This window comes from Diaphorina citri, unplaced genomic scaffold, assembly GCF_000475195.1.
Source record: "Diaphorina citri unplaced genomic scaffold, Diaci psyllid genome assembly version 1.1 scaffold2624, whole genome shotgun sequence".
Taxonomy (NCBI): Eukaryota; Metazoa; Arthropoda; class Insecta; order Hemiptera; family Psyllidae; genus Diaphorina; species Diaphorina citri.
Window position 1 is genome coordinate 15708 of NW_007380042.1, and position 9793 is coordinate 25500.

The window sequence follows — 9793 nt, forward strand, 5'->3', positions numbered from 1 at the left end:
GTGGGTGCAGTCCAAGCATAGTCAACCGGCCGTAGATCGACGAGGTGAATCTATGCTGTCGAGGCAGTGTGGACGGTTCAGTCGATCGATGTCTGTCGACACACCTTAATAGGTACATACGAGATCCAGTTCTAGAAATGTACTTTATCTTCCGGAACTCATTCTCGTACATTTTCAGAATCATCTCAGTGTTTTCTGCCTTCGTACATGAACCAGCTCTCACATTGGCCTCACTCAGGGTGAGTGGGGCCGGGTTAAGCCAGCACCATGTGATTGCCCAGAGAACAAGACGGTCGGCCATCTCGATACCAACCACGTCGAACGTTGCATAACTGCAGTTATCCGCTGGAATCGGTGCTTTTTACCGGTGGCTTTCCGGAACCGAATGGAAGATTCGTACATTTCTGGTACTAAATCTAGTACGTTTCTCGTTTTCAGGTGGACAACGACTATGCCACCGAGTCCCATCTCACATCGGCCTCACTCAGGGTGAGTGGGGCCGGGTTAAGCCAGCACCATGTGATTGCCCAGAGAACAAGACGGTCGGCCATCTTGATACCAACCACGTCGAACGTTGCATAACTGCAGTTGTCCGCTGGAACCGGTGCTTTTTTACCGATGGCTTTCCGCAACCGAATGGAAGTTTCGTACATTTCTGGTACTAAATCTAGTACGTTTCTCGTTTTCAGGTGGACAACGACTATGCCACCGAGTCCCTGTGTTCCTCGTTCTACTTCACCTATTGCATACAGGTGCTCCTCCACAGAGAAGACAAGAAAAAGGTCAAGACCACATTTCAAACTCTGGATGACGCTATGAAATGTTTGTTCGAGATATTGAAACGAAAGCGAGGCAGTGTGAAGTCAGCACCTAGTCATTTAACCAAACAGTTGTCACACAAGTGGGACAATATTAAAAAGTAAGTAACCAACCGCCATCGCCAGCCTAGTTTTTTTTTTTTTTTTTTTAAGAGGTTTCATTGAGGTAACTGTAACCTTCACATTTCACGTTTAGTTAAAGGTATGAACAGTTGACGCCACAGAGGAAGGAGTTGTTCTTCAAAGCGATGCAAATCAAGAGGGAAAAGAAGTATTTATTCCTGTGGGTGCAAGAAGGAAAAATATTATTGAAGAAGAATGAAAACTCCAGAGTTGTGAGAATTGAAAGTATTGAAGATATGAATTAAAATGTCTGATAACTTTGTATTGTTACCTATTACTGTAAGATTGTTTTTCTTTGTATGGGTTCTAGAATATTAGATTTTCAAAATATGGTTCAAACTGATAAAGTAAAGTTTTTAAAATTTAAAGATATGGAAGATTGTGAAAAACACTGGTCGTCATTCACAAGCAATAAATTAAATGTAATGCATATTAATATTAGAAGTATTTGTAAACACTGGAATACCTTACAGGTTTATTTAAGTGGAGTATTAAAATGGTTAGATGTAGTTGTTTTAACTGAACTTAATTGTACAGACAATGAAATAGGATTGTATTCCATTCCTGATTTTGAAACTTTCCATAGATGTAGACCAAAGGGAAATGGAGGTGGAATCGCAGCTTATGTGCACAAAAGTTATGACGTAGACAAATTATTTTACAATTTGAACGAACCTTATCTGTTTGGAATAAAATCCGCCCCGGGCAGGAATCGAACCTGCAACCTAGCGCTTGTAAGACAGACGCGCTAACCTCCAAGCTAACTGGGCTGGCGTCCCTCTAAGTTTATTGACAGAATCTTTTGATATTGACACATATGTACTACGTTTTCAAACAACTTCCTTCTCTTTCCAGATGTTTCTCTGAGTTCAGCAAGCATGATTCCGACGAGCATTTGGTCCGTATAGAATCCAATCTAAAGCCATTCGTAGATCAACTCCGCAGTCTAACGCGCTTCCTATGTTTGGACCAATCAGTCCTCATTCTCCTAGAGACCCCAGGCAAGAAGTCCACCCAGCTAGTCTATCATCAGTTGAAGAACTTTATCGACTTCCTCTGCATCAAGGCGTTCAAGAATTTCGACCTGTCCTCATATCCTTTATCAACAACTTTGCTACTTTTTTTATGCATGACTCTCATTCTATTTTATTTTTCACGTCGTTTTAAACAACCAAGATACCGTTAATTCGAGGAAAAATCAAAATCCTGGGCTTCGATCCATTTTACCATGAAAAATCCAGTGGTGGTTTACGCGTGGTGGTTAACGCATTGGACTTCGAATCTGGAGATTGGCGGTTCGAGTCCAATTCAAGTCATATGCATGACTCTCATTCTATTTTATTTTTTACGTCGTTTTAAACAACCAAGATACCTACCGTTAATTCGGGGAAAAATCAAAATCCTGGCCTTCGATCCATTTTACCATTTTTATCGTGAAAAATCCAGTGGTGGTTTACGCGTGGTGGTTAACGCATTGGACTTCGAATCTGGAGATTGGCGGTTCGAGTCCAATTCAAGTCATTTATCGGTTTTTAGTCCACGCACAAAAAACGTACTGTTAGACACGTATAACAATATAACAGACGCCGCGCCGACCCTATTCAAATAGGAAGAGGCTAGGAAGATGCAGAAAATAAAAATATAATATGTAGGTACATAGTTAAAAAAAGTCTCTTATTTGGTTTCTCCTTAACCATCTCGTTATAACACAGGATCAACGCTCAGTATTCACAAATACCTACAGGACTTCCCAGGTCTCGTACATTTCATCTACGTGGACAGGAAAACGCATCGTGTAGTAGCTCCTACGTTAGATTTAGGATCCAAACAGTGTCTCATATCGGCGGACAAACTCTGGAAAATGGTAAGTTGTGGGACCAACCTCAGTGATGTAGTGGTTAGCGCGGTGGACTTCGGATTTGGAGGTTGGTGGTTTGAGTCCAAGTCAAAAATTTAGTACAAAATTTAGTATAGTGCAAAAAAAAGTCTCTTATGTGGTTTCTCCTTAACCATCTCGTTATAACACAGGATCAACGCTGAGTATTCACAAATACCTACAGGACTTCCCAGGTCTCGTACATTTCATCTACGTGGACAGGAAAACGCATCGTGTGGTAGCTCCTACGTTAGATTTAGGATCCAAACAGTGTCTCATATCTGCGGACAAACTCTGGAAAATGGTAAGTTGTGGGACCAACATCAGTGGTGTAGTGGTTAGCGCGGTGGACTTCGGATTTGGAGGTTGGTGGTTTGAGTCCAAGTCAAAAATTTAGTACAAAATTTAATGTAGTGCATCTTCTTTCTTCAGTACATGGGTCATATTCTAATAATCATTGGACATGGTGAGGTGCAGTGGCTACAAAGAATCATAAAGACATGTTCCTTTTTTATCAAGAATTTATGTGGACCTGACATTACACTGTAAGTTTACCCAGGGCCCCTTTTCTTTCTAAATTGATCTCTTAAAAGTAGAAGATTCTGTGCAAAGTCTTTGCAAAAAATGCTTGGAATCAAATTTATATAGGCTATGCAGAGTTGGAAAAAAGAGAAATGGGTTTTTGTTTGGAAATATTTCTCTAGTTTAAAAATATCTTCATTGGGAAGGATGTGGGGTCCAATCTAAAAGAAAATCTCCCTATCATATTTAGAAAATGGGTAAATACCTGAGGTTTACAAAAACAAAAATGACCTAAAGCAAAACAAGATAGTAAGTGGTATTTCCATTTCATTTCATTCTAGATTGAAGGAAAGCTCTCAGGTGCATGATCTCCTGTCTAACATGATAGATACCTGGTGTTCCTTACGCCACTCATGTAGTGCATTAGGCAGGGAGCGACATTTGTGACAAGCATTTATGTTCAACATTATTAAAAAGTCCTTTTGGTAAGTTGTGGGTGGTAGCTGGCGGAAAACACCTAATTGTTGGAAAAACTTGGACTTACATTTTGATAGAGGAAAAAACAGAGGAGCTTGTTGCTTTAAAAATGGCGGTGTAGATCTTTGCGGCGATGCCAGTTGTTGTCTTTTGTCAGGAATTGGCTTTTCTTACTCATGATACCTTTTTTTTAACCAAGACCTGGGGGAGAAAAATTTATCAAGACATAAAGTACACAATAGGGCTGCCCGTAAAAGACTGGCAAGAAAGCCCTCTCTAGTTTAAAAATATCTTCATTGGGAAGGATGTGGGGTCCAACCTAAAAGAAAATCTCCCTATCATATTTAGAAAATGGGTAAATACCTGAGGTTTACAAAAACAAAAATGAACTGAAGCAAAACAAGAAAGTAAGTGGTATTTTCATTTCATTCTAGATTGAAGGAAAGCTCTCAGGTGCATGATCTCCTGTCTAACATGATAGATACCTGGTGTTCCTTACGCCACTCGTGTAGTGGTTAGCGCGGTGGACTTCGGATTTGGAGGTTGGTGGTTTGAGTCCAAGTCAAAAATTTGGTACAAAATTTAGTATAGTGCATTAAGCAGGGAGCGACATTTGTGACAAGCATTTATGCTCAACATTATTAAAAAGTCCTTTTGGTAAGTTGTGGGTGGTAGCTGGCAGAAAACACTTAATTGTTGGAAAAACTTGGACTTACATTTTGATAGAGGAAAAAACATAGGAGCTTGTTGCTTTAAAAATGGCGGTGTGGATCTTTGCGGCGATGCCAGTTGTTGTCTTTTGTCAGGAATTGGCTTTTCTTACTCATGATACCTTTTTTTTTAACCAAGACCTGGGGGAGAAAAATTTATCAAGACATAAAGTACACAATAGGGCTGCCCGTAAAAGACTGGCAAGAAAGCCGTGTAGTGCATCAAGCAGGGAGCGACATTTGTGACAAGCATTTATGCTCAACATTATTAAAAAGTCCTTTTGGTAAGTTTTGGGTGGTAGCTGGCGGAAAACACTTAATTGTTGGAAAAACTTGGACTTACATTTTGATAGAGGAAAAAACAGAGGATCTTGTTGCTTTAAAAATGGCGGTGTGGATCTTTGCGGCGATGCCAGTTGTTGTCTTTTGTCAGGAATTGGCTTTTCTTACTCATGATATACTTTACATAAATTATGCCACAGAAAACATTTTGTGTGAAAACAATGCCAAGAGTGAAGTAATCAAGTAAGTAATGCTTCTTTATTAGACAAAGAATGCTTCTTGATTATATTATTTACTAGCCAAAATCCGTCGCTTTGCTCTGGATTTCTGCTAATAAATCCTTAAGGCATGGCCGTTCATGTCACCCATCCATTTAGTGGTCTTGCTCGGCGTAGCTTAACAAAAACAAACCGGAAAATAGCCTATACCTTCACGGGAGTGCAAGCAATAAATTCACAAAGTTTCATAGCAATCGGATGAGTGGTTTGGCCAGGCAGAAAGTTTGAACTAACACACACACAAACATTAATTTTTCAAGAAAGCCGACCCTATTTTAATAGGAAGAAGGCGAAGAAAACTTTTTTTTTACCCCGCCGGGAATCGAACCCGGGTCTCTCGCGTGCAAGGCAAGCGCAGTGACCACTACACTATGGGAGCTGACATCACTAGATATAAACTTAACTCTGATCTAAATATTTCAGGTTGACATGGGACAACAGTATTTACACGACGGCTACCTGCAAATCATTTGGAAGGATTCCACCTTCTCCTATTCTTACTTCTGCTGGTTTGAAAACTCTTCCGGGGCCCCCCTCAAACCTTCCCGCACTCCTGTCAATGCTATGGAGTATGTGTCCATCCCTGGAATATTGTGTGGGGACTTCTACCAGTAAGTATTTGTATATCTTGATTCAAGCAGTAGGCACGGACCCTACATGCATATTTTTTTACTTTCTATTTCCCCTTGTAAAAGACAGTTCTTTAACGGACATTTTTACACAGTTATCAATAAAAATTACAAAATGGTAGGCTTTTTTTGTGTGGGACCAAATCGAAGATATTGTGTGGGGATTTCTACCAGTAAGTATTTGTATATCTTGATGTAAGCAGTAGGCACGGACCCTACATGCATATTTTTTACTTTCTATTTTCCCTTGTAAAAAGACAGTTCTTTAACGGACATTTTTACACAGTTATCAATAAAAATTACAAAATGGTAGGCTTTTTTTGTGTGGGACCAAATCGAATATCCTAGAAAAAAATTGTAAAGATATAAAATGTAGAAAACAAAAAAAGAAACAACTTTTCAATTCATTGTTGTTGGAAAAAAATTACCGGAAACGAGATATTGTGTGGGACCAAATCGAAACATGGGTTTTTTCGATTTTCGTTTCATATCCTAAGGTTTGATTTTGATACGAATTGGGAATTGGGTCATGAAAAAAGTGTTGAAAAAATAAAAAAAATCCATTTCATCAGAGCAATCAATTGAACAGCCTTGAAACTTGAAAGCTTCCGCCTTTTACGTACGAAACATTGGTTTTTGCGTCTTTTGGACCACCTTATCAGTTTTTGTTTCTGGCACCTATAGTTAACAAATAATTCCATAATTTCTTCTCTCTTCCCCCCAGACGACTGATCTCAAAGTGTTTCGTGAAGAAGAGTGGTGGGGCTGGGGGCCTTACATACGAAACATTGGTTTTTGCGTCTTTTGGACAATTTTGACTTATCACCTTATCAGTTTTTGTTTCTGGTACCTATAGGTAACAAATAATTCCATAATTTCTTCTCTCTTCCCCCCAGACGACTGATCTCAAAGTGTTTCGTGAAGAAGAGTGGTGGGGCTGGGGGCGGCGGATTGAGTGGTGTGAAGTGTTACGAGCTGTACTGTGTACATCTAAGTCTAGCAACCTCCTCGTGTATATTAGAACACACACGCCGCCTAGCGGCTACAGTGTGGGAAGTGTCGGGCATACCCAGCGTCAACACGGACTTTGTGTGAACACACCCGGTATAGTCCATACTCGGGAGACTTTGATACCATCCTGTATTTGGAATATTCATACAGGCCCGTACCCACTTGTCGTGAGTTTTATTTTTTCCCACCGACACAAAATATCCTTGTAGGGAATCTAGGCGCTCGGCAGTTCGCCAGGCCAAGTTGCGGCCTCAGCACGCCAGTGTGTATTGTACACGAAACATTCGGTATAGTCCATACTCGGGAGACTTTGATACCATCCTGTATTTGGAATATTCATACAGGCCTGTACCCACTTGTCGTGAGTTTTATTTTTTCCCACCGACACAAAATATCCTTGTAGGGAATCTAGGCGCTCAGCAGTTCGCCAGGCCAAGTTGCGGCCTCAGCACGCCAGTGTGTATTGCACACGAAACATTTCGACGCATTTTTACCCCTATGTAATTTAAAGGAGGGTGTTCCCTCTATACATGATACATTTTTTTCCGAACGACATCAAGTGGGACTTGGGCCTTTACTGTGCAATTCTTGAAAGGGATGACATTCCTATTGAGCCAATTTACTAGGGGGAAATAAATCTAACTTGAATTTACATTTAGTAAATAAAAGGAATATTTAAATCTGACATGATTACGTAGAGTGTTTTTTTCTTACAGTCTCATGTTGACATGAAACTTTGGGTCTCTGACCAAAAAAAAAAAAGTTAATTAAGGGGAATTTTTTTACCCATATGTTTTGCCAGGGGAAAAATTGATTGACCCAAGTCTATCCGTCATACTCCTTACTTTAGCATTACCTAGGGAGACATCCGATTTTTTTCCCACCGATACCAATATCCTTGTAGGGAATCTAGGCGCTCGGCAGTTCGCCAGGCCAAGTTGCGGCCTCAGCACGCCAGTGTGTATTGTACACGAAACATTTCGACGCATTTTTGTCCCTATGTAATTTAAAGGAGGGTGTTCCCTCTATGCATGATACATTTTTTTCCGAACGACATCAAGTGGGACTTGGGCCTTTACTGTGCAATTCTTGAAAGGGATGACATTCCTATTGAGCCAAAACAACCAAATTGTTCACTTTGGTTATTTCATTAAGTATTTTAATATTTATTTATTCCGATGACGACCCTGGTCACTTTTTGTTGGCTTCATAATTATATTTTTAGTTTGATTTTTATTTTTTGAAAAAAATTGCCTAATGGTCAGTAATCCCGACATTTGCAACATACATACAACAGTTTGATATTTTTTTGCTTTCTGCTGCATTAAGTCATAATTAAATCAGTTTGTTTAGTTGAATGACGACTAAAGCCGTTGGAACGAAGAAAGGCAAAGAAGATCCAATTAAAATGGAGCTGAAAACTAGTAGGTATGTGAGGACATGCAAAAAGTGACACAAGTGTGTTGTTCCCACATGTAGGCGAGTCTACCCCAGGTTCTCCTAATGGGGAGAGTGCATTTGCTATTAAAAAGTTCCACCTGGATGGGGTATCATTGAGTACAGACGAGTTTCCTACGAGCGCTAGAACGGTGTCGAGATCTCTCATGTTGAGCACTTCACTAGAGGTACGTCCAGGTCCTGGGTTCGAATCCCACGGACGAAAAAAGTTTTCACTCCTTTTTCGATTTAAATTACATAACTTTCTAATCATTTTCCTCACAAGACTGAGTTGGCTTTACAATAGCCAGGCACGGAATCTTAGCATCTTACCTACAATTTTTTTGACCCTGCCAAGAATCAAATTTGGGTCTAGCCAGCCTAGTTAGCTTGGAGGGTAGTGCACCTGCCTTGTAAGCGCTAGGTCGCGGGTTCAATTCCCGCTTTTGGGTCGACAAACCCCTTTTTTTCTCTTCTTAAAAGGGTCTTCCCGAATCTTTTACAATAGCCAGGCACGGAATCTTAGCATCTTACCTACAATTTTTTTGACCCTGCCAAGAATCAAATTTGGGTCAAGCCAGCCTAGTTGGCTTGGAGGGTAGTGCACCTGCCTTGTAAGCGCTAGGTCGCGGGATCAATTCCCGCTTTCGGGTCGACAAACCCCCTTTTTTTCTCTTCTTAAAAGGGTCCTCCCGAATGAAAGTTAAGCTGACTCACCACTACGCCATAGGAGCTTACTTTTCTCCCTTCTCCCGAATCAAAGTTAAGCGCAGTGACCACTACGCCATAGGAGCTTACTTTTCTCCCATCTTATCATCACTTTTTTCTATCTTCTCTTCTATCTTCTATCTTCTCTTCTATCTTCTTCTCTTCTCTTCTATCTTCTTCTTCTCTCTTCTATCTTCTTCTCTTCTATCTTTCTATCTATCTTCTATCATCACTATCATCACGTAATTATTAAAAAAAAATCACTGTTTATCTTCTATCTTTCTATCTATCTTCTATCATCACTATCATCACGTAATTATTAAAAAAAAATCACTGTTTATTGTTACATTGCTATGGTTTTGCAGGGTCAGGATGAGTCTGGTAGTAGTTCACCATCCAAGGACTACCCTGAAGACAGGAGAACCTATGAACCGGTTCTCTACAGCATGTGAAATAATTCAACATTATTATGTGCAAGACTTTGACACATGGGAAAAATGTGTAACTTTCCGTGATGGCTGATGGATAACACTGGTTGGGAAAATTTGTGGAATTTTTTGATCACCAGGAAGTACCTACCGTATAAGTTTGTTGGATGCTCTCCAAATATTTTGTTGGAGTAACATGTAACAAACACATGTTGTCCACAAAGTTATTTTTGTCCATTTATGCTTATCCAAACACATTCACACAATGGGACATGCTCAGCACAATGCTAAATTAGTGGGCCGCCAGGAGCTCCGAGTCAAAGTCAAACAGTCTGAAGGCATTCCGGGACCCAAAGTAAGTACCTGAATCATGTCGCGGATTGAATTCGAACCCGTATAATTCGGTCGGTATATTGCATTGATTTTTTTTTTTAAAGAGGTTTGACAGAGGGAACTGTAACTGCTATGGTCTTATCGTCCCGAAATCGAAGAGA

General features: G+C 40.2%; 2 protein-coding genes and 2 long non-coding RNA genes across 5 annotated transcripts in view; 3 read left to right on the forward strand and 1 right to left on the reverse strand.

Moving 5' to 3' along the window:
- The first annotated feature begins 605 nt into the window (after positions 1 to 605).
- On the forward strand, positions 606 to 6956 carry LOC103519253 (Hermansky-Pudlak syndrome 1 protein homolog). 2 transcript variants are annotated; one of them, XM_026830815.1, is made up of 5 exons: positions 606 to 919; positions 1797 to 2033; positions 2652 to 2805; positions 5510 to 5697; positions 6612 to 6956. In XM_026830815.1, exons 1-5 carry the CDS (start codon positions 816 to 818, stop codon positions 6808 to 6810), a joined length of 882 nt encoding a protein of 293 aa, XP_026686616.1. In that variant the 5' UTR covers positions 606 to 815; the 3' UTR covers positions 6811 to 6956. The 2 variants fall into 2 exon arrangements, with proteins under 2 accessions (XP_026686616.1, XP_026686615.1); XM_026830814.1 differs by lacking the exon at positions 2652 to 2805 and adding an exon at positions 2968 to 3121 and having other exon boundaries at positions 608 to 919.
- LOC113471575 lies at positions 2927 to 4019 on the reverse strand. Its single transcript, XR_003394217.1, has 2 exons — positions 3884 to 4019; positions 2927 to 3111 (listed from the first exon to the last, which is right to left on the reverse strand). It is a non-coding gene; the product is annotated as an uncharacterized LOC113471575 (long non-coding RNA).
- On the forward strand, positions 3245 to 3750 carry LOC113471574. The gene is made up of 2 exons (XR_003394216.1): positions 3245 to 3362; positions 3681 to 3750. It is a non-coding gene; the product is annotated as an uncharacterized LOC113471574 (long non-coding RNA).
- Positions 6957 to 8203: 1247 nt separating the features above from the next.
- The window catches only part of LOC113471576 (autophagy-related protein 2 homolog B-like), a 6712-nt gene continuing 5122 nt past the window's right edge, over positions 8204 to 9793 (forward strand). The window contains exon 1 of the mRNA XM_026830816.1: positions 8204 to 8351. Coding sequence (XP_026686617.1) covers positions 8331 to 8351 — 21 coding nt within the window. The 5' untranslated portion in view covers positions 8204 to 8330. The remainder of the gene's footprint in view (positions 8352 to 9793) is intronic.